The sequence below is a fragment of the Panthera pardus genome, unplaced genomic scaffold (genome assembly GCF_024362965.1).
Source record: "Panthera pardus isolate Hobbes unplaced genomic scaffold, ASM2436296v1 HiC_scaffold_15, whole genome shotgun sequence".
Taxonomy (NCBI): domain Eukaryota; kingdom Metazoa; phylum Chordata; class Mammalia; order Carnivora; family Felidae; genus Panthera; species Panthera pardus.
Window position 1 is genome coordinate 8,354,415 of NW_026526710.1, and position 27,435 is coordinate 8,381,849.

The 27,435-nt window shown below is 48.5% G+C and overlaps 2 protein-coding genes across 7 annotated transcripts in view; one reads left to right on the forward strand and one right to left on the reverse strand.

Annotated features, from left to right (window-relative positions):
* SPRING1 (SREBF pathway regulator in golgi 1) overlaps positions 1-6,479 on the reverse strand; it is a 32,939-nt gene extending 26,460 nt beyond the window's left edge. For 3 of the 6 annotated variants that reach the window (XM_019467347.2, XM_053902082.1, XM_019467345.2), the window contains exon 1: positions 6,260-6,479. In XM_019467347.2, coding sequence (XP_019322892.2) covers positions 6,260-6,373 — 114 coding nt within the window. In that variant the 5' untranslated portion in view covers positions 6,374-6,479. Of the gene's footprint in view, positions 1-6,195 lie in introns of all 6 variants that reach the window. The other 3 variants (XM_053902083.1, XM_019467346.2, XM_053902084.1) reach the window with 2 other exon arrangements.
* Positions 6,480-6,667: 188 nt separating this feature from the next.
* The window catches only part of RNFT2 (ring finger protein, transmembrane 2), a 70,389-nt gene continuing 49,621 nt past the window's right edge, over positions 6,668-27,435 (forward strand). The window contains 9 exon segments of the mRNA XM_019467340.2: positions 6,668-6,783; positions 8,451-8,625; positions 9,166-9,224; positions 14,150-14,330; positions 14,332-14,447; positions 14,449-14,621; positions 15,016-15,092; positions 18,719-18,819; positions 22,388-22,541. Of these exon segments, the coding sequence (XP_019322885.2) occupies positions 8,602-8,625; positions 9,166-9,224; positions 14,150-14,330; positions 14,332-14,447; positions 14,449-14,621; positions 15,016-15,092; positions 18,719-18,819; positions 22,388-22,541 (885 nt within the window). The 5' untranslated portion in view covers positions 6,668-6,783; positions 8,451-8,601.

Below are 27,435 nucleotides of genomic sequence, written 5' to 3' on the forward strand. Positions count from 1 at the left end.
AGTAAGTTCTTAAATCTGAACTTGCACATTAAATTATACAGGGTCTTTAAAACAGATTCTGATTCCTGAGCCCAACTTCAGACTGAGTAAAAATCTCTGTGAATGGGACCTAGGAATCAGTATTGTTAAACCACCCAGCTGATTTTAATACAGAGACCACTGTGTGTAGACCACTGCATGCCCACAATATATTAAGTGATACCAGCAAGTTACAAAAGAACATACATATTATCACACACTATAACAATTATAATAACATACACATACAAGTTTGTAAGAGCTGAGATAAAAGTATGGAAAGATATGCTACAGACGTGGAAGGGACAGAGGTGATTGTTAACACCTTTTGTCATCTTTGGGATATCTTCACTTTAAAATAAAATGATAGAAGCATAATTATCATTAATATGAGAAGACACTGAGGGATCTACACAAACTCTGTATTATCCTTGAAACTTTTCTTTATATCTGTAATTGCCCCAAAATAAAAATTTTACTTTAAAAAAGCATGATTACCAACATTAAAGACAAAAACTGCCCACAATCCCACTGCTTAAACAAAGCTGTATCAATATTTATACATTGACTTCTAGCCTGTGACCCTGGCGTTTACAGTACAAAGTAGGAGGCTTTGCATTCAACTCTTCCTGATACTAACTGGATGGTAAGCCATCCAAGTACCTACATTATCTTGACAAGAACATCTTCAAGGCTATATAATAACCTATCACGTTCCCATGCCATAATTTAGTAAACACATCTTCTACAGAATAACACCTTTGTTATCAGAGGTAGCATTGCAATAAAGTTTGTTTATTCTCTTCAATAACTTGTAGTAATAATTATCAAAACCAGTTAATGCTATATGCGCCAAATAACTTCCCCAAAGTTATAAACACCATTTGTAACATCACCAGCATTTTGCAATTTTACCACCACTGCACCAGTACTGGATTTTGTTCTTTAATTTACTAACTGCACAACAGTCACACTTAGTGGCTTTAATTTCTATTCTGCCTCTCCCTTTTGTTTCATTTATAGGCAAAAACTGGCACTGGCAGGAACAGGATGGGTTATATATAAACAACATCTATACTCCTTGGTTGGTGCAAGAAGAGGGGCTAAGTGCAGAAGCCTTGGGAATATGGGGCAAATTACTTAGCTACATACAGTTTAACTACCTGGACATTTATATTCCTCTGCTCTGCTGGGACCCTATCAGTTAACTGCATAGTCAAGCTATGTCCAATCGAAACTGAGCTTCGAATGCTGCCCTAGATAAATTAATAGCCATTTAGACTAGTAAGCAGCTGGTCAAAGTACACTGGATCTCACAACAAGATTAAAAGCACTCCTAACATTACTCTCAAACTATCCTGTTAGTCTTCCCGAAAGAAAACAAGTGTTCACAGCCAAGTGCATCCCAGAAGGACCTCTTCCACATAACTACACTCCTGGTAAACAGGAAGGCAATTCTTCCAGCACTTGAACTTGTTTTCAAACATGAATATTTAAGACCTTGCCAAAAAGACTGGGTAAGAGTTGTACAATAAAAAAAAAAAAAAAAAAAAAAAAAAAAAGCGATACAAGAGATAGTGTAACACATGGTGACTTATGTAATGAATTAACACACATTCATTTTTCTGAGGGTCCAGTCTCACCAAGCGTGGGGGGGGGAGGGGCACTGAAGGGATCCCTTCCATGGTTTTAAGCCCCTACCAAACTGATCTACCCTACTAGGTTGTCTCAATTCTAGGCCTGTATGTATACACACGTGCATGCACCTGTGTGTGTGTTTCCTCCGCAAAGGTAACAAGTCCTTACAATGCATTGAGGATATACAGACAAAGGCAGTCAGGCTCTCTATTCTCAAGGAGTCCCCAGAGCAGTCGATAAAGAAGCATGCACAGAAATCAGTGCAATTAACCACAATGGATGTCCACACAGGGTACGCTAGGGTACAAAGAAAAGAGCAGGAACAAAAAGGAGCAAAACAAAATAACATGTGAACTTTCTTCATAAATTATAAGGAGTTACTGTAATGCTTTTATTACTAACATATGTTACTTAGCCTGACTTAAAAAGGAGTACTTCAATAACTGTCCTATTTTACAGAGGTTATCATAATGGTCAAATGAGACAAACGTCCCACGGTTGATGAAATTACAGGTCACTGTCTTCCTCCTCTACCCTGGGCAGTACTTGACAAACCTTCTGAAAAATATCTATATCTTGATAATCAGTGAACAACAAAACAAAAACATTAGCAGCTCTTAGGATGTATGACACTTCAGAAATATCGAACTTACTCTCTTAGTCTACCGCAACTTACGTACTTAATTACGTTAAAGCTAAAGATGTTAACATATTTTCAAAGAGTTATGCACACAGCCCGGAAACTTACAGGAACTGCTCTACTGGAACATCAGGAGGACATTTATTTACATAAGAGGACCTCTAAGGACCCTTCCACCTGAGCTCAAATGCCCCGCAAGGTCAGGCCCACCTTCTACCACAACATCTTGTTGTTTTTCTCTTCGTATCATAAGCCTGCAACATTTCTGGTCATTTGCCATTTCTGCTCCCTTATTCCCTGGCAGAATACAGGCTCTCGGAGAATAAGACCTTGTCTGCTTTGGGCCTTACCACCCCGCCCTCCATCTTCATCACCTAGCAGACAGCACCTAGTGCACAGCTGGGGTTCACTGAACATTTGTTAAACACACCCAAGTCACTCGGCACCCAATCCTCTCCCCCAGTGGCATTCCCACCACTGTCACTAATTTCTCCTGAGCTCCCATCTCTATCGCTACAATTTAAACTATCCCCCAAAGCATTAATTAACGTGAAAACCAAAGAAAAGAGGAATTCAAAGCAAGAGAGGATAATCAGCTATTCTCTAGGCAAAACAGCACCTGCATTTGCTCCACGAGTTCAGGATCTCACTTGAGGCAGAGCTTGGGACCATACTGAGCTTTACAATTTTTCGTGGCCTCTTCTCAATTCAGTCCCAACACACACGCCCCCGCCCCATATATTCTATACCGCATCTCCGTTCCACAAGTGACGAACCTGAGGCCAGGCAAAACGAAGCACACGCGCCTCGTGTCGCACAGGAGCGCCAGCGACCAGAACTGCAGGGAGCAGAGAGCAAGAGAAGCAAACTCAAGTGCATGTAAGACGGCATCAGCCAGAATGGGCTCCGAGGTGGGTCCCGAGAACCCTTTATATTCTTTACACGGAGAATCTCGATATGGTGGTTCATGAGGATCATGGCTATTGATATTCATCATATCGGAAATTAAAAAAAAAAATTCTTAAATTACTTTAAATAAATTATCTATTCATTTAAAAATAACAATGAACCTATTACATGTCAACAGGTGTTTTTGGTTTGTTTGTGGTCTATGAAAAAAATCTTCTTCAAAACAAGAAAGAAATTTGGTGAGAAGATGCTTTTACGTTTCTGCAAACCCTTTTAACGTCTGGCAGAATGGAAGACACCTGGGTTCTCACATCACCCTCTGCAGTCAATCTGTTGCAATATGTTGTTTGGGTTGAAGCATATGAAGAAAATCTACCTCCCGCAGATGTGTCTTTGGAAATGGGAGGGATAGTTTAATGGTGTTGTCAAATAATTACAGATGATCTTCTTTAGTACTACGTCAAAACTTGACAGGTGTAGTTTCTTTTTTTTGGGGGGGGTGGGGGGGACAAGTGTGGTTTCTTAAAAGGTCATTGCAAATGATGCAGCCACTTTGGAAAACAGTCTGGCAGTTCCTCAAAAAGTTAAAGATGGAGTTACCGTGTGGCCCATCAAGTCCACTCCGAGGACCATACCTAAGAGAACTGAAAACATATTTCCAAATAAGACGGACATCTAAACTGTGAATAATGTTCTGTTGTATTTGGAACAGAATATTATTCACACATAAAAATGAAGTACTAATGTATACTACAACATGGATAAAACTTAAAGTCACTGGCTTCGAACTGAGAGAAGCCAAACATAGAAGAATACACGTTGTATGATTCCATCTACACGACACGTCCAGAACAGCAAATCTGTAGAGATAGAAAGTTGACTAGTGGTTGCCAGGAGTTGATGGGCAGGGATAGAGAGAGGCGACCGTGAAAGTGTTTCTTCGTGTTCGATAGGCTGCGGGGGGGGTTGTAGGCAAGATCGCAGAGCAGACGGCATCCGAGTCAAGACATGAAAAATGAGTTCGAGAAGGAAGGAAAAGTCATCCCAATTAAAAAGACGCACGCCTCACTCGTTTGTTCAACCCATATCTGAGTGCCCGTTAAGTGCCTGGCAATATTCTCAGGGGTGAGATTCTATGAGCAACACAGACAAGGTCCCTGTTCTCAAGAAAATTACCTTCTAGAAGGAAGAGAGAGGGAAGACAGAGAAGTAAATGAACAAGAAATGTCCAGTTAGTGATTCCTACTACAAAGAAAATAAAGCAAAATCTATGGGCAAGGAACCTTAATTTAAATTGTGTCACCTGGTGTGGCCTGAGACAGTAACAGTCTGGCCTGAAGTGCTGAAGTGACAAAAAAAAAAAAAAAAACCTCACCATGCAGTGACCCTGGTACCCAGGGGACTGCTGTGATTTTTTTTTTCCCCCCACCCCCTAGATTATCAACCCTGTCACTGCTGGGTAGAGAAACAGACTGCCAGACAAGAAAGGAAGCAGATACCTGCTGGTGAGCTACTGCAGGAGTCCAGATAAGACACGAAGGTAGTCCCACCTAGGGTGACAGCAGTGACAATCATGAGAAAGGAACAGAATCAGGATACACTGTGGAGGTAGACGCAGTATTTTAGATGTGGGGAGCGAGGGAAAAAAGGAAGTATTTGTGGCTTGACTACCTGGTGAAGAGTAATGCCACTCATTGAGCCTGGGAAGACTGGAGAGGAAGTGTCGGTGGTGGAGAATCAAAAGTTCTGTTCTGGCCAAGGATGAGAAGCCTACGACATATTCAAGAAGATGTCAAGTAGGCAGGTGGATAGAAGAACTGAGGGTTTCTGTATAGGTCTAGGCTAAAGTTATAAATTGGGATATCAAGAGCATGCAACTGGTATTTAAGCACTGGGTCAGAGAGAAAGGCAGATATCTGAGTCCAAGATTACTATCACACTCAGTGGTCCACCAGACAGAGAAGGAACAACATGTGACCACAAGAAAATATCTGTGAGGCTGCAGAAAACACAAGTCCCTGAAGCACTTAGTTCATGCATGTCACCAACACGTCCCAGTCAATATAAGAGGCTCACAACACTCAGCCTCTCTGTTTGCCTAAGGTAAGAGGTGGGGTACCGTTCTCTAATCTGCACTTTACTCAGCTCTCCCACCAATCCCATTTAACTAGGGTGACCACACAGTTCATTTATTTGCTATTCGTTAATATATTTTATTTACGAACTTGACCCTTGGGAGTCAAAAAAAGAGCTTTTATTAATAACTACATCAGAGCAACAGCATAAACCGGATCGTCCCTGATTACGCTGTGAGGTATGCGCACCCCTTCTAAAAACCCAAACGCTCAAAGCGGACGTCCGAACAAACTTTCAATTGCTTTGGCCGCATTTCTCACCAAAGCATCCTGCCTTTTCTCCCAGAAATTCTCACATGGGAAGAAAAACTAACGGGACGGGGAGGTAAGAAGAAAATTCCATCCAACCAAGTTATGCACAGAAGGTTACCTCGTGGGTCCTGCTGGGTCTCCCGGATGAACTGCTGAGCCCTCAGAGTAAATGCAGGCGAAGCACGCAAGCTCTGGTCTCGCAGTTCGGCTTCTTACCACCCCCGCCTCTCTGAGCCTCAGTTTCCCCCGCTGCAATCTGGAGACACCCATCCCTCAGGACTGCCAGGAGAATGAAACAAGAAACGCACGCCCCCTCTAAGCCCTGGACCCCGCAGGTAGAAGGCACGCTGATGGCAGTAAGGGTAATAACCACAGCTAAGGGCCGACACACCTGGGTTCGAGTCCCACCTGTATCCCTAGCCTAGCAGCTCCTTCTCGCCCGGGCACCAACGAAATGGGCAGGTCCCTTCGTCCATCCTCGGTCCCAGCGCACCGGACTCTCGGACACACCGGCAGCGCGGCTGCAGAGGGGGTTCCCCCCAAGCCAGGGGAAACCAGGCGGCCGGGAGAGCAAAGGTGGGAGGGCGGCGGGCAGCCACTGACCTGCTTGAAGGTGCTGCTGAGGAAGTAGACGAGCGAGAGCCCGAAGACCAGGGCGAGCACCCACCTCTTCCGGAGGAGCCGGCGCCACACCATAGCCGCCAGGTTCACCATGCCGGCGCGGACGCGGGGCGCGGCGGCCGGGGCGCACAGCGGGGAAGGCCCGGGGCCCGGGCGGCATGGCCCCTATACGGCCGGCGGACACATTAACCGCGGCGGACGCCGGCCCCTCGGCGTTCGGTGCAGCCAGCTCCCGGCAGCCACCCCGCGTCGCCCCACGTGACCCCTCCCCACGCCCCGCCTCCGCTCCGCTCGGAGGGGCCAGGCGTCCTCGCTCGGCTCCTCGCTATTGGTCCCTGGGGAGCGACGGGCTCCTATTGGCTGAATCCCGAAAAGGGGGCGGGCAACCGCGTGCGCACAGCAAGAGTAGCCGCGCCGCGCCGCGGTCTTAGCGCCTGGCTAAGGCTACCTGACAGAGAACCCAACAAGGGGCCGGAAGCACTCGGAAGTCACGTGCTACCCGGGCCGCGCGCGTGATTGGCTTGGGAGGACGTGAATGATGCCGCTGTGATTGCCGAATTGTCTGGGCAGGTAAAAAGAACGCGGTTTTTTTCTCCGGGGATGGTTCGTATAGCCTCCTGCCCTTGCAGTCCTAGGGCGTTTTGTGCTGAACGTTGGTTGCAGAAATGAGAGACGCTAGCGGCTTTTTTCCCAAAGTGCACCTGCCTCTTTCCAGTGCATGTAACGCAGGAGATGCTCTCGCGTGCATTTCGGTGCATGTAACGGCCCCGGGGGCGCAACTGAAAACGAAGCATATACTGAAAAATCTCAGGGTAATTCTTCATGGGGATGTAGAACAATGAATGGAACAGAAGGTTAAGAGACGTTTCATTCAGTCATTCAGATGCATCCCACATGCAGAATTTTGTTCTGGAATTCAGTATAGGAATAATTACCTGTGGCCTGCTTCCAACAGAGAACCTGAAGCCCCTCAAAATTGAGCGAGCATCTCAAAGTAGACTCTTGCACATGTGATTTTGGAAGCTGTGTCAAATTCCTGAATGGAAACTTTGGGAGCTGTATTTTTTCCCCCAAGGATTTGCAAGTGATGGTGGGGGGGGGCGTCTTTGGGAGGGGGCGTTAAGGTGACATTGCAAGTTCTTGAAAAATATTTACATAATGAACATTCCTTCATATGTGCAGATGGTGATACTGACCCACTTCTTAGCTGAGTTTTCAAAAGAGAAGAGAGGCTTAGCCACTGAATTGTCTCCCTAATCAGCTGACCTAGTAACGCCAATGCTGCCCCCTGAAGAAGGTGGTCATGATTAGGAAATCATGCAAAACCAGTTATGATGTACTCAACCTAGCATCTTTGATCCTGATGAAAAAATATATATTATATATATATAATAATATATATATTATATATGTGTTATATATAATGTATATATATATTTTTTTTTCGAGGCTAAACCTATTCATGGAAAGTCTATGGCTTTTATTTCTCTAGGGAGGGAAAAGGGGGTGTACAAAAAAAGTAACTGAGACCCATAGATAAATGTTGAATAAATATTCGAATATTTGTTGAGTGCAACTCTGTGCTAGGCAGTGTTCCGGATGCTGAGGTACAGGCGTGAACCAGACATAGGGTGCCTGCTTTTGTGGAATTTACATTCTAATGGAGGACAGATGATAAATAGGCAGACATGTAAGTAAATGGTAAGTTCTATGAAGAAGATGAGACAGGGCACATGGTGGGTCAGGAGGGTGAGAGGAGAAGGCCTCTGGGAGAAGGTGACATGTGACCTGAGGAGCTAGACAGAAGGAAAAGCATTGGAGGGAGAGAGAACAGCAAGAACAGAGGCCCTGAGGCAGGGACAAGCCAGCAAGTATGAGAAACAAAAAGGCCAGTATGGCTGGAGGAAAGCGGTTAAAGGAAGAGTGGAGGGAAATGAGATTGGAAACAGGTGAGGCTGCATCAGGCCAAACTTGTAGGCCATAAAGAGTTTGGATTTTATTTGGGTTGCAGTGTGATGCCATTGGAGGGCCTAAAACATATTTTCTGTGTTCCCCAATCAGGACTCATAGTTTGACAATAGAGCAAAATACATTGAGATAACATCCCCAGGAGTCCTAAAGAGGGATCAGTGAGAGGCTAACCAGAGATATGCTTAGAGCTACCGTGATGCCCTAAGACATTGTCAGGCTCAAGCCATCGCGTGGACTGTTCCCTGAAGTGTTCTGTTCCGTTCAAGGTTTGGAACCTGATGAGCTCTGGTGACCTGTGCATCCCTCTGCAGAGAAAGAGGAGGGAGAGGCTTGCTTTCTCTGGACTCTAGCGGTCACATCCCATCAGGAGCCCTGAAGGCCCACCTCAAGCATCATCAACATGGAGTTCTGAAGTCCATGTGGCTCCTCACCGTGAACCAGGTGACATATCTCCGGGAGAATTCACATCCTTATTACCACTTTATTAAACGGGAGGACTGGAAGGAAGCTTTGGGTTTCGGCAACTCCACACCCGCTCCCCACCCCCCCACCCCCCATTCCCCATCCTCAGATGGGGAATCTGAGGCCACAGAGAGGTTGCTGATTTGCCCAAGGTCACACAGCAAGTTAGGAGCAGCATCGGTCCAGAAGCCATGTCTTGTACTGCCAGTCCGCTGCTTACCTCCTGTCATCCGACACCTCTTTGCTGCACGGTCCACTGCTTCCTCTCACGTGAAGACTCCCTCCACCCCTGGGTCTCAACATCCTCATCTGCAAAATGGGGTGATAACACTTTCCTCACTGGGATCGAATGTTGAATGGAGGGTTGAATGACATAACAGATGCAAACAGGATTTGCAGAATGTGAGAGAGGCCTGGGGATGTGAGATAGGAGTCATATTTGTTTACACCTGCCTCGGCAATCTGACGGGCAATGGGAATGTTGAGAGACGCTAGCTCATTCCATGTGTTGACTTTCAGGTCTTAAGGAAAATGCAGAGACGCCACAGCAGCAACACGGATAACGGTCCACCTGAAAGGTAGGTAGACCTCCCCCGGGTCCATTCCACCCGGAGGCTCCGGGCTCGGGTCGTCAGGGGCAACTCCAAATCTGGATTGAGTGACACCTGCCTCTCGGGTTATTTGTTAGATGAGCAAAGGAGATCTGGTGGGAGACTGCTTTGCCCAGTGATGGCATATGTTTCTCAATGCATTGCAGCTTGCTCTTGCTTTGATGGTCATTCCCTAAGCCTGTGTGACAGGTGATTCACTTGACTCACTGCATCCAAGATTGTTCCCATAGGTTTTAACTTCTAGAGGTGGAAGAAGATTTCTGTTGCTTACATTTCCTGGGAGAGAGGGACACGCCTTAGCAGGCAGGGCCACATGGGGAAGCACCAGTCAGGAGGCAGAAAGAAGCAAAGAGTAAACAGAGGCCATAGCTTTTATTGTGCATCAGGGGGAAATGGCTTAGGATTGCGTAGCTTGAATAATGTCACCAGGCTCTGGGCTATAGCGGTGTTATCTAATTTTCTGGTACCTGGCCCTGGGGATTTAGAGCAGGGGAAATATTGGCTGGGTGTGCCAGACGCACATAAGGAAGTGGTTGGGGATACAAACAACTTTGGCTGTTACTTTGGCCCTCTAACAGAGGCCACATAGACCAAGAAAATCTAAGAAAACACGGTTAAAACCCTCACGAGCTAGAATTACTGTCTGGTGAAATCCAAGAGAGTACACACCATGGGGACCTGTTCTTAGATTGTGATGCTCTCCCCTGTGCTGGCACATACGTCCGAGGAGCTGGCAACTGAACTTTTCCTCCTTCGCCTCCGATTCTGGGTCCCCCACAACCCCAAGGTTGACTACAGAATCCCAAAGAGTATTAACTGGTCCCATTAAGACTGAGTTTTGCATCAAGCCTGCCTGTTCTGCCAGGAAGAGCAGTGACCTGAAGTCAGATGACCCTTAGCCAAAACCCCAGCTTAGCCATTTTGCACCTACAGTGCCTTTGGCAAGCAGCTTCACCCCCGAGCCTCAGTTTCCCCATCCACAAAGTCTGGATAATAAAACTCAGGGTTGTTTCTGAATGAGTGAATGAGCATGAAAATGCAGGAACACGGTATCCAGCGCGTAATAAGCGTGCCTCTTGGAGCTGTCCTAGCCTCTGAAGACACAATTGCCATCTGCTGTCAAGTGAACCATGAGGTCTTTGGGGGCAGAGACCACAGCAGAAAAACAACGGCCACGGTGTGTTGTGTGCCTACCCTGTGCCACCCTCACATTAGCCTGACGAGGTCAGGACTATTTTTATCACTGTTCTTACAGATAAGAAACTGAGGCTCAGAGAGGGGAAGTAAATTACCAGAAGTCACACAGCCAGGAAACAGCAGGCTGAGATTCAGGCCCTAGTCCATTGCCCGCCATAGTCTATGCTTTCAGTCACCGCATTACGACTGCCTCCTATCTGGGTGGACCTACTTCTCCTGGGCCGCCTCACATTCTGGCCCCTAAGTGGTTAAGTTGGAAGCCTCTGCCCTCCAAGGAATATTCTTTCCCATTTAGGCTGAAATCTCGGCTGGATACCAGGGAGAGGCCCAGGGAATGGAGGCCAGCTATAAAAAGCTCCTTGGTGGGTTGAGTCTTCCCTGATTGTACTGCAGGCCCCCTGAGCCCAGTGAACTCCAGGCTGGTGAGCTCACAGGGGGCCAGGAAGGCTTTCCATGGCCTGATGGGGGAGAAAGCTTGGCCCCTATGTGGGTCAGCATGGGCACCTGCCAGGACTCCTGCTTTCTGAGCTCAGTTTCTTGAAGTGCAGAAAAAGCTCACGGCCCCTTGAGGGTCATAGCCATGGTGTCTGTTGTTGTTGTTGTTATTAATATTACTTTAATGTTATCCCGAGCCCAGGTAGTAAGACCATACATCTCCTGGGTTTTGGAGCCAGCAGGGATGGGCCGTGGGGTGGGTTTATAACTTTCCCCCCAGGTCAAGTTTGTGGAGCCAGAGACGCCAACCCTGAGATTTCTCCAGGTCAGCATTTCCCCTGCTGGGTTTCACAAGTGTCCTATAAGATGTGAATAGTTTAAAGAATTCGATGGTCAAATAAGGTTGGGAAACACGAAGTTTCAACAAAATCAAAAATTTTAATGCAGTTGCAGGCCTTCTCAGAGCCTTTAGTATGTTCATTCGGTCATTACTTCAAACAGTATTTTTTGAGCGTGCTCTGTGTGCCAGGTGCATTTGTGCTGGGCAGGAGAGAGACAGTAGGAACAAACAATCATGACGTTTGACCTCTTGGAGCAGGGCCCTGTCTAAAGTGCTATTCCCAGTGCTGAGTGACCATTAGAATCACCTGGAGGGCTGTCAGGGCCCACCTCCAAAGGTTTTGATTCAGTTGGTTAACACAGGGCCTCAGGCACCTGTATTTTTCGGAAGCTCTGAGTCTGTTTCTTTATCCGTAAAAGAGGAATGACATTAGTCCCTGTCCGTAGAGGGTGTTTATCTGTGCCTGCAGGAAGTTTAGAATGGGAAGCTCTTTTAGTGGGAAATAATCATCTATGTGTTTTTTAAAAAGCATCCTGGTCTCTTGAGTGGACAGTAGATTATACAGAGTCTAGTGTGATGTGCCTGGATGATAGCTTGCACACATTGATTAGGTGCCTACTGTGTGCCCTGGGTTGTGGGGTCCAGAGAATGAATGAGACTCAGCTCTCACATTCAGGAAGGTCATGGTGTATTTTAAGTACCATAGGGGTCTGGGAGGTGCCTTGGGGGCCGTACTGCAGGGTGAGAGAAGGGAGGGAAGGGGAGGGAGGCTCTTCACTCCTCCCCCCGACACATGCACATATAGCAAATCAGCTCCACTTATATCTGTGGTGTAGACTGAATTTCAAATGGTCCCATTTGAAAAGAAGACAAGCCCAAGACAGAAGACATCCAGAACTCCAGGTCCTCGTGATCATGGAAAGTGTACCCAGTTCGGGGGTCTCTCCATTCTTATGGGGTAATTATTCTGGGCTCTCTGCTCCTCTAGTGATGACTTTGAAAAAACCACAGAATCCTTTGCTGGATTCCAATACAGCAAGCTTTGGAACTAGAGAGGGCAGTTGGCCCTGGGGGTCTTTCCCTAGGGATTAGAGGTAATCATCCCCATGTATTGAGCACCTGCTATGTGCTAGGTACATTGAAAAGGATGTTCTAAATTTGATCCCACAGGAGTTGTATGGATGGATGATGTTTATGCCATTTTTCAGGTGAGCAAACAGTGCAGGGTTGGTAAGACCTCTAGGAAGGGTGAGGGGCACCTGGGTGGCTCAGCCGGTTAAGCGTCCAACTTCAGCTCAGGTCATGATCTCACGGTTTGTGACTTCCAGCCCCATGTTGGGCTCTCTGCTCTCAGCACAGAGCCTGCTTAGGATCTTCTGTCTCCCTCTCCCCCTCCCTCGCTCACTCTCTCTTTCTCAAAAATAAACAAACGTTAAAAAAAAAAAAAAGATCTTTAGGAAGGGTGGAGCTGGAGTTTGAACGCGGGCTTCTCTCTTGATTCTTCTTTACTTTACTTCTAATACTGTGTGTTGCTCTCCAAATACCAGCCAGTGACCAAGAGGCTGGGCCCTCTTGGAAACTGGGAGTCATTGAAGATTATAGGGCCAGGGGTCTCTGAGTTCCTGAGGTTCATAGATTCTGGAATCTAGATTCTGGGATCATAGATTCTGTGCTAGCTTTTCTGTAAACTATAGAGGTTGAGAAAGTAGACTCTGGAGTTAGCTAGTTGAATCTCTCTTGTTCTGTCTCTTACCAACTATGTGGCTCAGGACATGTAACTTTCTCTGTGCCTTGGTTTCTTGATCTGTCAGATGGGGGTATTATTAGTACCTAATTCATGGGGTTGGTTGGAAGGTTTAATGATATAATCCATGAGGAGCCCTTAGAAAAGTGGCACACAGTACATTTTCAATAAATGTTATGCCCCTACTGCTATTATTATTGTGTTAGTTTTACACGGCTTCTGTGACAAGGTACCACATGCTGGGTGGCTTAAACATTAGGGATTCACTTGGGTGCCTGAGTGGCTCAGTCATTTGAGCATCAGACTCTTGATTTTGGCGCAGGTCATGATCTCACAGGTCTGTGAGTTCAAGCCCCAAGTTGGGGCTTGGGATTCTCTGTTTCCCCTCTCTCTCTCTGCCCCTATCCCTCTCATTCTCATTCTCTCTCTCTCTCTGTCTCCTCTCTCTCTCCTCTCTCTCTCTCCTCTCTCTCTCCTCTCTCTCTCTCTCTCTCTCTGTCTGAAAATAAATAAATAAACTTAAAAAAAATTAGCAATTTATTGTCTCACAGTTCTGGAAGCTAGAAGTCCAAGATCAAGGTGTGGACAGGGTCAGTTTCTTCTGAAACTCTGTCTTTGGCTTGTGGATGGCCTCCTCCTCCCTTTGTCCTCACCGGGTCTTCCCTGTGTGTCTGTGTCCTAATCTCCTCATGTAAAGACACTAGGTCATGGGGCGCCTGTTTGGCTCAGTCGGTTGGGTGTCCGACTTTGGTCAGGTCATGATCTCACAGCTCATGAGTTCGAGCCCCACGCTGGGCTCTGTGCTGACGGTTTGCAGCCTGGAGCCTGCTTCGGATTCTGTGTCTCCCTCTCTCTCTGCCCCTTCCTGCTCATGCTCTGTCTCTCTCTCTCTCTCTTCTTCAAAAATAAGTAAACATTAAAAAAAAATAATGATAAAGACACTAGTCCTATTGGATCAGGACCCACCCTAATGATGTCATTTTAACTTAATCATCCCTACAAAGACCATGTCTTCAAATACAGCCACTTTCTGAGGTCCCGGAGGTTAGGGCTGCAACACAGGACACGATTCAGCCTGTAACAATATTGGTACTGTTATTTGTACCCCCCACCCATCCTCCACTGGGATGCTTATCTCTCTGACTTGGTGGGGCTCTCTCTTCCCTCCTGGCCCAGAAATCGCAGCCAAGCGCTCAGCTCCGAGGCGAGCGTGGATGAAGGCGGCGTCTTTGAGAGTCTGAAGGCAGAGGCGGCCTCCCCACCTGCACTCTTCTCCGGCCTCCCCGGCCTCCCTGCCAGCAGCCTCCCCACCGCCCCATTCCCATCCAGCCTGGTGCTGGGGGCATCGGCCGGAGGCGGGGGACGTGTTCATCCAGATGCCAGCGTCCAGGGAGGAGGGCGGGGGCCGGGGCGAGGGGGGCACCTACCACCACCGCCAGCCCCTCCATCACTTCCATCACGGCGGCCACCGCGGGAGTGCAGCACGTGGGTGGGGACCACCGCGCTCACTCCGACGAGGGGGGCGACGAGCAGCCAGGGACACCCGCCCCTGCCCTGTCCGAGCTGAAGGCCGTGGTCTGCTGGCTCCAGAAAGGCCTGCCCTTCATCCTGATCCTCCTGGCCAAAGTGTGCTTCCAGCACAAGCTCGGTGAGTCCAGCGGGTCCCGGGTGTGTCAACCGGGGGCTTCACCTGCCGGGTCGGGGGCAGGAGGGGTTCACCCCGAGTGCCAGGGCAAGGCAGCAGAGGTCTCCATGGTGCACGGTGCTTACGGTGCTTAGGATTATGGGATTCTGAGTGAGTCCTGGGTTCCAGTCCTGGTTGACCAGCTCTGTCAACCTGGGACAAGTCAGTCACCTTCTCTGAGCCTGTTTCTTCCTCTGTGCTGGGGAGCTTGGCATGTGTCCAGCAGAAAATTTGCTGCTTGGTGGGTGTGAAGCAATAGAGGGTAGTGACCTTTTAATGTTGCTCACGGTCCCCGATAAGCTAGGGCCAGGCCCGATGCGTCTAAGTGGGTGGTGTCAGACCCTCCTCTGTCCCGCAGGCATTGCCGTGTGCATCGGGATGGCCAGCACCTTTGCCTATGCCAACTCCACGCTGCGAGAACAGGTCTCTCTGAAGGTGAGTCACCTGGCGAGTTAGTCTCCGAGGTCGCTGTAACGCGTGACTACAAACCCAGCGGCTTAAAACGATACAGATTTACCCCCTTATAGTTCTGTGGATCGCAAGTCTGAAGTGGGTCTCTCCAGGTGAGGGTCACGTGTCAACACAACTGTTCTTTCCAGAGGGTTCGGAGGTGATCCCCTTGCCTTGCCTTTCCCAGGTGCTAGGGGTGGCTCAAGACCCCTTTCTTCCTCCTTTGAGCCAGCAACCAATGTTCCACCTCTGTGCCCACCTGCCCCTAGTCCCTTCTCCTTCTGTCTCCTCTTCCACTCTTAGGGACTCTTGTGATTACATCAGCCCCAGCTGGACAGTCCTGGAGTCTCTCCCCGTCTCGGGGCTAGCTGGTTAGCAACCTAAATGCCCTTTGCCATGTAAGCGGACATATCCACAGGTTACAGGGATGAGGACGGGGACACCTACGGGAGGCCTGTGAGAGGCTGTTCTTCCGCCTGTCCCCCCCCGGACACATCGCCTGCCATCTTTCTCCCAACCTTTCCGACAGCAGCGTCTCGCCCCCACGCCTGCCCACGGCACCCTCGTCTGCCTGGCTTCTCTCACGGTTAAGGCCATCCCGCCGGCGTTCCAGCTTCACACCAGCATCATCCAGAATTGCCATCTAATATCCGCTTGGCGCTAACCACGCCCAGCGCAGAGCTGGGCAGACGGCACAGCTCATCTTGCAGATTTGTCCCGGCAGCCCAGGAGGGAGGCAGAATCGTTCTTACCTCATTTTCCCAGTGAGGAAACGATGGCTCAGGGACACTACGTGCCTGGCGTACGAGGTCACACGGTCCGTGAAAGTGGTGGCGTCAGGCTGAACCGGGGCCTTGGGCCCACAGGCTGTGCTCACCCCAGGCTGATATCCCAGCTTCTCCAGCCACCTGCACACAGGCCCTTGGATAGGTTACCTTGGTGATCTCAGTCCCAGGTGCCGCCCTAGAAGATGAACCATTCAAATGAGATAGTGCCTAGGCATTTAGCACAGGGCCTTCCGTAGAGGCAACGTTTAACTGAGCTGCTTGTAACCAGCATGCCCCTTCTGCGGTGCAGGTGATCCCAGAACAGCCACCATCCTCCCTGACCCTTCTCTGGGTCTTTCTCAGAAGCATCTGGGCCTCTATGAGGGCAGCTCGGTCTCCATTTGACACATGAGCATGTTGAGGCCCAGGGTTGGGCACGGGGCCATAGCTTCCTCATCACCCTTGGTCTCCTCTTCCTCATGCACACCCCTTTCTGCTGCTGTTAGAACAGCAGGTTGATCAACGCCACAGTGGGGCACTTTTAGGACTGGCTGTCTCTGTTAATGCAGTAACATCCAAGTGGTGCCTTGGCTTACATTTTAGGGGGCAAAAGAGTGCCTGTATCCATCGATAGGCATTCCAGGCAGGGATCCTTGAGCCCTATGAAGACACAGGTGATGTTTTGCCCATCTATACATATTTTCTGCAAAACAGATTCTGCATGACCCTCAGTAAGTTTAGAAATATCAACTTACTGCTAGAGAACTCTCCCCTTTGTCCTTCAGAGTTTGGCTTCCCAGGGCATTGCTAATTCTCTCTTTGTATTCCTCCTTTGGTTTGGATTTACAGGAGGATTAGGCTGGAATCCATTATTTATTGGAGTAAGAAGGGCTGCTGAGTAGATTATTCACATTGATAAGAGCCGTGGGTTGGTTGGAGGTGGTTTCTAGGGTCATTAACCTTGACCACGCCTGGAATAATGGGTGGATGCAGATGCATTTATTTTGTCTACTCTATGGAAATGTGTTTTGTAACCGTGCACGGAGCACTGATCTGTGTCTGGAGACAGTGGAGCATTTACCAAAACCGCAGGGAAGGTTACACTGAGAGAGTTATGACCTCATCTGATTCCAGCAATGCAGCCACCCTGATCCAGGAAAAGATGAGCTTTTGAGAGTCAGCAGCACAGGGGTCTGTGTGCATGTCTCCCCAGAATGCATGCACCCTACTCTGTGCCTTCTCCACAAATTCCTTGGGATCGCTCTCAGCTGGAGAAGCTGCTGGGAAATAGGAAACCAAGTAGGTTTTCCTTCTCGTCTTCCTGGGGACTCATCAGAAATGCGGCTGGAGAGGGGCACCTGCGTGGCTCAGCTGGTTGAGCATCTGACTTTGGCTCAGGTCATGATCTCATGGATCCTGAGTTCGAGCCCCGTGTTGGGCTCTATGCCGACAGCTCAGAGCCTGGAGCCTGCTTCGGATTCTGTGTCTCCCTCTCTCTCTGCCCTCCCCAACTCCCACGCTCGCTCGCTCTCTCTCTCTCTCTCTCTCTCTCTCCCCCCCACAAAATAAAAAAAATTGAAAAAAAAAAAAAGAGGGGCTCCTGGGTGGCTCAGTCAGTTAAACGTCCGACTTCATAGTTCATATGATGTCATAGTTCATGAGTTCGAGCCCCGCATCAGACTCTGGGCTGACAGCTTGGAGCCTGAAGCCTGCTTTGGATTCCGTGCCTCCCTCTCTCTCTGCCCCTCCTCCGCTAATGCTCTGTCTCTCTCTCAAAAATGAATAAGCATTAAAAAAAATTTTTTTTTCTAAAAAAAGGAATGAGGTTGGAGAGAGAAGCGGGGATGACTTGGGCAGAGTCTTTGATGGCCTCGTGTACAAACTTGAATCTAACCCTATAACTGTGACCCTGTATTGAATGGCCAGGCCAGGATAGTAGCCCAGAAGTCCTAGAAAAAGTGGGAGCGGAACTTGCCAACCTGTAGATCTGAATCTATTGCTGGGTTGTAAAGTCTGAATAATAGTCCTACCATTCACTGAGCCCGAAACATGAATCCATGGTAGACTGAATGTTTACCTTTAAAACTTTAGTTAATCCTTAGCAAAACTCCCATCCTCAAACGAGGGCACAGAGACCTCAAACAAGTGCCCTTGAGCAAGAGCTCTTTACCTTCTCTGCCTCAGTTCTTTACACTAAATGTGAACTAACATTTACTGCATACAGCACTGTTCTGAGCATTTCGTGCACGTCAATTCTCACAACTCCGTTGTGGAGACACAGTATATACCCATTTTCCAGATGAGGAGAGGGAAATGCAGAGAGTTTCGGTAACTTGCCCAGCCCTCTGATTATAGACGAAGGGTTTGAACCCAGGCCGTCCATCTCCAGAATCTTCTGCTAACTGTAGTGCCTTCCTGCCTTTTCACATAGCAGGTTTCTACATTTTGGGGGGGGGGGGGTACTGGGGGGGAGATATATATAGAGAGAGAATCATATAGAGAGAATCTTAAGCAGGCTCTATGCCCAGCACAGAGCCCGAGGCAGGGCTCAGTCTCATGACCATGAGATCATGACTTAAGCCAAAATCAAGAGTCAGATGCTTAACCGACTGAGCCACCCGGGCACCCCATGTTTCCACATTTCTGTCACCTTCTCTGTGACCACCCCTTGGGTTCCAGTGGGATGGGAAGATTCCAGCACCCTTCCCTTCACCATCAGCCCTGCTTCTTCCAAACCTTTGAGAAAGGGGGAAATTGGCACTTGTCAGAGAACATTCTGGAATGTTTTGCCATGTGCACCTTTGGCATTGCAGCATCCCTACAAATCTCTTGTTTTGTCTCCAGGAGAAGAGATCGGTGCTGGTCATCTTGTGGATCTTGGCCTTTCTGGCAGGAAACACCCTATACGTGCTCTATACATTCAGTTCCCAACAGCTGTACAACAGGTGAGCAGGGGAGGGGTTCTGACCCCTAGTGGGAAAGTGGGGGGCACTTTGCTTGGGACACACAACTCCTTCACTTGGGAACAGTGCAGTGGCTCTGTGTCACGTAACCTTTAAATTCCACCCTCTTGTATACAAGCATGCCAGAGCAGAGCTCTCTAGTAGAAATGCACCGCAAGCCATGTGTGTGATTTTACGTTTTCTAGTAACCACACAGTGGGGAGGTGGGGGAGGGTCGGCCAGTAAAGACCTGTAGGACTGGGTTGAAACTCCAGCCAAGCTTTCAAATCATGTACATCTGTTTTAAAAATGGACTTTGAGGAATGGGAAGTTTCCCCACTTTCTGTGGCCACCCCATAAAAGCTATTTGGAGAGTTAGTTTTAAGGCATCAACACTCATCACACACAATGCGTTATTGTCTGGCCCAGAATATCAAGGTCCTGATGGGTGGAGGGTGGAGGAGGTGGAGTTTCCCAGAATCTTGGATGAATTTCCAGCTCATGCCATTCTCTGGGCATGATCACATTCGCAGGCTCAGACCTCCATGCTCCCATCAAACCAGAGCTGAGTCAAACTGGCAGCACAGAAAGAGAGAGGGAGAGAGAAGCTTAGGAGAAAAGCAACAAAGCTGAACCCCTTCCGTAATGATGTCAATGGTCTATGTGTTTGATACCCATAGGCATCACCTTATTTTACCCTCTCAGTGACCCAGCAGGGTATTGATGGCCCCATTTCACGGGTGAGGAAACTGAGGCGTAATGAAGTTTTTCCTAATGAGTCTTAATCCTGGTAGGCGGCCCTTACCAGCAAGACTGAATCTTCCTAGGATTTGCAGTCTGATGACCAGCGTCCTTCCACTTCACCACCTTTGGCAAATGATGGAACCTCCTTAGGCTTTGCCCTGTTTCCTCATTGGTAGAACCAGGACCAGGTTATTCTTGCTTTATCCACCTGACAGGCTAATTGTTAGGAAGGCCCAATGCTATAGTGCATGAAAAGTACTGGGTAAACGGAAACATTGATATATCATAATCCTATCCTGATTGATAGTATTCTTTTATAATAAATTACCTTTTATAATAAATGTACCTGTTGGTGGTGGTGCCTAACGAGGAGGGAAACTGATAATAAAATACATCAGTCCATGAAAGTTTATAGGGTAGTTAGAAATAAGTGGATTTAGTGATCAATTCTACAAAAACACTTTGGTCCCGCCCCTCCTTCAAAAGCCAAAACAGGAAAAATCCCCTAAATGGTGAACTAAAACCCAGACAGATGAATCTGAGACCAGCTGGTGTCTCTGAGATGAGTGGAAGGCAGATCTTAATGTATTGCCATCAAAGAAGCGTAACAGAGAAGCAGAGTGTAGAAGCCAGTTAACCAGCCCAAGATCCCAGGAGGGACAGGAGCAGAGGCAAAGGGCACCTGGGGCTGCCGGACCCTTCTGGATTGTAACACAGAGGGCCACTCAAACCTGGACGCGAGGCGTCCTCTAGAGGCAAGGCTAGAACGTGAAAGGACACAGAGGGTATCGGGTAAGGTTGCCAAAATAGATTATTTTCATTTGTTTATTTATTTTTTAACGTTTATTTATTTTTGGGAGAGAGACAACATGTGAGTGGGGGTGGGGGGCAGAGAGAGAGGGGAAGACACAGAATCCAAAGCAGGCTCCAAGCTGTCAGCACAGAGCCCAACGCAGGGCTCAGATTCATGGACCTCGAGATCACGACCTGAACCGAAGTCAGACACTTAACGACTGAGCCACCCAGGCGCCCCTGATTGTCTTTATTGATTTTGCCCTACTCTAGCTCTTTGAGACTCTTTATTATAAATAGAAATTGATTTTTTTTAAATAAAAGTAAAAACCAGACCAGTTTGGGGCAGCTGGGTGGCTCAGTCTGTTAAACATCTGACTCTTGATTTCGGCTCAGGTCATGATCTCATGGTTCATGGGATCGAGCCCTGCTTCAGGCTCTGCACTGACAGCGCAGAGCCTGCTTGGGATTCTCTCTCTCTCTCTCTCTCTCTCTCTCTCTCTCTCTCTCTGCCCCTCCCTCCCCCCCTCCTCTAATAAGTAAACTTAAAAGAAAAAAAAAACAGACCAGTTCATTCCTAGGAGGCTATAATAAGCAATCCCAGTTTGTACCACTTCCTGCCAGCCCAGCAGAGTATGTCAGAAGCATTCAGAAAGCATCCGTGCTGGGCTGTGTGCACCGGTCCTTACTTTATAGTGGACAGAGAGGACTTGGTGTAGCCTTTGCTCAGAGCCTGTAATCCAGCAGGAGGAAAAGTGAGTGGACAAGCACAGTTTGGCTGCTGGTTCCTGTTCTGGCTCCCGTTCTAGCCAAGAGCTGTGCGCAGGCGACTGTACCTCTTAGGGCTCCCCCTTCCCCAGCTCGGATTGGAATAATCACAGTGCCTGCCTCCTAGAGGTAGGAAAATGAAATGAGTTAAGACATGTAAAGTGTATAGAAGAGGCCAGCATGATGATGTAAGCAGCCAAGATATTTTAGCTCTTACGTTGTTATTATAAATAACTTCATCATCCTCTGGGGGTAGAAAGCAGTGCTACTCAGAGTGTGGTCCATGGACCGGTGGCAGTTTGAGAATGGCTCGATGTCTGTGTTTAACAAGGGAAGTACAGGAACTGAGTGTAGAGTTAAGTTACCTGGTCCCAAATGGGTAGAACGGGTTTACATACTCTGAGTCGCGCCGCTGTGGAATAAAGATGGAAAAGCACGAACTATAGCCGGGATACCTGGGTCTGAATCTACCTCTGTCCCTTAGTATCTGTAGGACCTTGTGCACGTTACTTTATCTTTCTGTGCCTCTGTTTCCTCATGTGCAAAATGGGACAGATTAAATAGTACCTACCTCGTGGGTTGCTGTTATTATCACTGCTGCGCGGCCGGGTCTGTCGTACGTCTGTTCTCCTGAATTCCACCAATGACACTATGAAGGAGGGAACGAGTCCCGTGTTGCACGTGAAAACACTGAGGCTTACAGAGATGACATTATTTGCCCAGGGTCCAATGAATAGAGAAAACCGGATTCAAACTCGGGTATGATATTAATGCCCGTATGTTTTTCACGCAACTTACTTCACCTCTCCAACCTTCTGTGCCTCATTTATAAATTGGGAATAAGCAGTGCCCACTGTGGAGGACAGTGGGGTACAGTGAGTAAGTAGCTTAGCACAGTGTCTGCACATCAATTTCTCTCCTCCGTATGTCGTGCTGGCCAGCCTACCTGCCTGCCTCCCCTTTGCTTCCTCTTATGAAGCCTGTGGTGGACTCATAAAACTGGAGGAAACCCTAACTGATGAGGCTCCTGGCCAATCTTATTGCATAGCCTTCAGGGGAACTGAGGCTCAGAGAGGTTAAGATACCTACCTGAGGTCACACAGCAACTTAGTAGCAAATTCAGAAACAGGACACAGATATCTGACTCCCCGTTCAGTGCTCTTTCTACAGGTTATATTCACAAAGCTCCCAGAGTGAGTAGAAAGAGCTTCCAAGGGCCCGGGATCCTAAGTGAGCATCCTGACTCTCTCCCTCCAACCCCCACCAGCCTCATATTCCTGAAGCCCAACCTGGAGACACTGGACTTCTTCGACCTGCTGTGGATTGTGGGCATCGCAGACTTCGTGCTGAAGTACGTCACCATCGCCCTCAAGTGCCTGGTCGTGGCCTTGCCCAAGATCATCCTGGCTGTCAAGTCCAAGGTAGGCATTGGCTGCGGCCACGAGGTAGCCCCATTAACGCCCACCATGCAGGGGATTCGGGGCACCTTCTGGAGGAGGAAAGAATAGGCCTGGGCGGAGTGGATGCCAGCGTTTAAAATAAACAGAGCCCATCACCCACCTCTTACAATTCCCTGAGTCTGAGCCTGGCTTCTCGTAGTCACCACCGTCCTTTGCTCTCCAAGGGCACTGCCTAAGTTTCATTGTTCAAAACTGCCCTTGATGCAGTTTTCATCTAAATCTCACCTGAGAAAGGAAAAAAGTATGTTGACACGTCCTGCTTCTCCCAGGGAAGGGTGGCTTTCATAGGTTTCCACTCCTGTGACTTCAGGAGTGTTGTTTGTTTAACGGCAAGTGTTCTGAGGCTCAGAAGAAATGAGCTCCATGATCGATTAGTGATGTCTGCCATGGACACAGGACCAGGCGTGGTGGCCGTGTGCTTTGCCTGCAGGGAAAGGCGTGCCGACAGGTGTTGGGGTGGAGAGGTCTTGGGGGATAACTATTGTCATTCAGAGGACTGAGCGGAGCTAGGAAAAGGCAGCATCTTTAGGGTGTAATGAATGCCTGTGCCTTTGCGAGAACACCTGTAGCAGGGAATCTGGACAGAGGCAGATGCACCAAAGAATCTCTGGAGACTCCTCCTTTCCATTCTGTGAAAGCAGCCATCTTTTCAACTTCAGAAACCTCAGAATTTGGGGCACCCAGGTGGCTCAGTCGGTGACGCGTCATACTCTTGATTTCGGCTCAGGTCAGGATCTCATGATTCGTGTGGTTGAGCCCCGTGTCGGGCTCTGTGCTGACAGAGTGGAGCCTGCTTGGGATTCTCTCTCTCCCTCTCTCTTTGCCCCTCCCCTACTCACAAACTCTCTCTCTGTCTTTCTCTCAAGAATAAATAAACGTTAAAGAAAAGAAAAAAGAAAGCTCAGAATTAGTCCCAGGCATTGGTTGGCAGGAGAGCAGGTTGGAACGGGCCATCCATCTTGAGGGCGCCCAAAGCCCTGTGCCAGATGTCTAGGAAAAACACTGCTGTGTCCCTTCTTCACTCACACTCAGTACTTCTGACCCCACGTGTGTGGGTTTCCCACACATCAGGCAATTCTCCGACACCAGCTGGGTGTCCTACAGTTCAACTCAGTTCTGACACTGTCTACCTGAAGGTGGCATCACGTCCTACGGGTTAAGAGCTCAGTCCCACAAGGTGTCCCCACCCCACTTCCGACACCCATTTCTAGTCCAGATTGTCACTTGTGCTTCTGACCGACTGGTTAGAAATCAGGGTTTCCACGACCCGCTCCGTGGGTTCAGTCATGTGCTAGGATAGCTCACAGAACTCAGGCGTAACACTCGTTTACCTGCTTATTGTATAATTAAGGACACGGTAAAGGATGCTGATGAACAGCCAGGTGAAGAGGCATGAAGGCGAGGTCTGGAAGGATCCTGAGCACAGGAGCTTCTGTCCCCATGCGTTGGGGTGCACCACCCTCCTGACCTGTAGACGTGTTCACCATCCCTAAAGTTCTCAGAATATCCTGCACTATTGGGATTTTTGTGGAGACTGTCACACAGGCAGGGTGGATCATAAGCTCCATTTCCAGCCCCTCTCCTTTCTCTGGAATAAGGGAGGTGGGGCTGAAAGTCCTAAGCTTCTAATCATGGCTTGGTTTTTCTGGTGACCAGCTCCCATCCAGGAGCCCACCAGGAGTCACCTTATTAGACCCAAAGATACTCCAGGAAATTCCAGGGGATTTAGGAGCTCATTGTCAGCAATCGGGGGCAAAGACCGATAGATACATTTCTTATTATTCACACCAGGGCAGTCCGAGTCCGGTTTTGTCCCTCCACATCGCACTCCCCTCCCCCACCATGTGGTTTATTCGGTTGACCCAAAACCCTCAGCTGTTGTGGTTTCCTTAGATAAAGCCACAGCTCTGGTGCCAGAGGCAGTGCCAGGAGGTCTAAAATGGCATAAAGACAAAATGGAGAAGAAAGACAGAAGGGAAACAACAGACCTCAAGAAGTCCTGAGATGCCTCCCCACCTGCCCCTCGGAGACCACCGTCACCGTTACCATTTGCCCCCTGAGCTCACACCATGTATCAAGTAGGGGGCGGGGACTTGACAGTGGGAAGCAGGATGGCCCAGTGGTTCCACACGTGGACTTTGGCATTGAGCACGACTGCATTCAGGTGCCAGCTACCCCCTTCCGAGCTGTGTGACTTTGGGCAGATGACAAAACCTCTCTGAGCCTTAATTTCCTCCTCTGTCAACTGATAACAAGAATGCACCTTCCTTCTAAGTACGTAGAACTAAGTACTAAGAACTATTGCTGGTAGCAGATGGGAACTGCTTTTCCCCACGCCTGGCACATAGCGAGCACTCAGTGATTCACATCGCTTCTTAGTATTGTCTTTATGACCAGCTGTGTGACCTTGGATGAGTTACTCAACCTCTCCGTGCCTCGGTTTCCTCATCTGTAAAATGGGGAGAATAACTGTGCTGGGTGTCTTCCTCTTGCCCCTCCAGATACACTGTCCACATTTCTTTCCCACCCTGCTGTCTGCCCTGGAGGCTGACCTGGGTGAAGTTCACCAGCGGGCTCCCGCAGCCCCCAGCTTCCAGCGGGGTTCACCAGGGGAAAGCCTGAAAGGAGAGAGAGGCAGAGGTATTTATTCCTCTAAGGTATTAGTCTCCTATGGCAGCCGTAACAAACCGCCACATGAATTTATTGTTCTTTGGTTCTGGCGGTCACATTTCCAAAATGTGTTTCCCTGAGCTCATCTTTCGGGTCGGCACTGTTCTAAGTGCTGTATACGCATTAGCTCGTTGAGTCCGCACCACCCCATGAAGTAGGTACTCTAATTACTACCATCCCCTTTCACAGTTGTGGGAGACAGTTCTGACCACACAGGTCCCATCGTGGGCAGCCCCCTGCAGACAGCCTTCCGTCAAGGTCTAGTAACTACGCTCTCTGCTCACTGCTTCCAGGCGCGGTGGGGGATAACAGCTCCCCACCTGTGGAAGTTTCTCCACCCTGGTTACCTGCCCACACCTTTGTAAAGAGCAGATGTAGTCAACTCTTTCCCGATTAATAAATGGTTAAAAGACTTAAACACCCTTCACCAAAGCAGATCTCCTGGTGGCAGATATGCACGTGAAAAGATGCTCAGCCTCATTAGTCTTTAGGAAATGACAGTGAAAATCAGTGTGTGAGATGCCACACTCATCCATGGTGGTGGCCAACACGGAAAAGCCAGACCGCACAGCTGTTCGCACAGGCACAGCCGTGGGCAAAGACCGATAGATATATTTCTGGAACTCACACTTGCGGCGGGAATGTAAATGGCACCTCCACTTTGGAAGCCAGCTTGGAGGTTTCTTGGAAGGTTAAGCATAACACCTGTCGTACAGTCCAGCCCTCCCACCCGTAGGTGCTCACCCAAGAGGATTGAAACCATGTGTCTGTGAAAAGGCTTCTGCATGGGGCGCCTGGGTGGCTCAGTCGGTTGAGCATCCGATTTCGGCTGAGGGCATGGTCTCACGGTTGGTGAGTTCGAGCCCCGCGTCGGGCTCTGTGCTGACAGCTCGGAGCCTGGAGCCTGCCTTGGATTCTGTGTCTCCCTCTCTCTCTTTTGCTCCCCGGCTTGCACTCTGTCTGTCTGTCTGTCTCTCTCTCAAAAATAAAGACTAAAAAAAAATAGGCAGACAGATCAACAAATTTTGGTGTATCCATGCAACGAAATACAACTCAGCAATGTAAAGGGATGAACTACAGTTGACCCTTGAACCACATGAACAACAAGAATTGAACCACTCATACACGATTTTTTTCTGATAAATACAGCATGGTATTAATGTGTTTTTCTCTTCTTTGTGATTTTTTTTTTTTTAATGTTTATTTTTGAGAAAGAGAGAGCGCAAGCAAGGGAGGGGCAGAGAGAGAGGGAGACACAGAATTCAAAGCAGGCTCCAGGCTCTGAGCTGTCAGCCCAGAGCCCGACGCGGGGCTCGAACCCACAAACCACGGGATCATGACCTGAGCCAAAGTCAGTGCTTAACCAACTAAGGCACCCAGGTGCCCCTAGTTAGGATTTTCTTAATATTATTTTTCTCTAGCATACTTTACTGTAAGAATACATACAACATACAAAACAGATGTTAATCGGCTTTATGATGTCAGTAAGCCCCCCAGTCAACAACAACTGTAGGCTGTTAGTAACGTTCTTGGGGAGTCAAAAGTTATATGCAGATTTTTGACTGCACGGAGGTCAGTGCCCCTAAACCCCTGCATTGTGCAAGGGTCAACTGTATTGATACAACATAAATGAATCTTAAAATACTTAACAGTTATGCTAAGTGAAGGAAACTGTAGCAACCAAGAGTGTACCTTATGATTCCACTTGTGTCAACTCTAGAAAATGTAAACTGGCCTATGGTGACAGAAAGCAGATCAGTGGTTAGCTGAAGGGACCTCCCAGAGGGAAGGGATTACCAAGGGGCACAGGGAAACTTCTGGGGGTAACAGATACATTCACTGTCTTGACTGTGGTGATGGTTTCACAGGTGTGTACATATAACAAAGTTACCAAATCGCACACTTTAAGAGAAGGAGCCACTGCCGCATCTATACTGCTTCGGTCCGAGCTCCTCCCTGGCGTGGGCTGCTGTGGTCAGAGGCTTATCCTTGGGGCCTCCACTAAAAGTCACTTCTAGAGGCACCTACATGGCTCAGTCAGTAGAGCATACAACTCTTTTTTTTTTTTATTTTGAAACCCAAGTTCCTTTTTTTTTTTTTTTAACGTTTATTTATTTTTGAGACAGAGACAGAGCATGAACAGGGGAGGGGCAGAGAGAGAGGGAGACACAGAATCGGAGGCAGG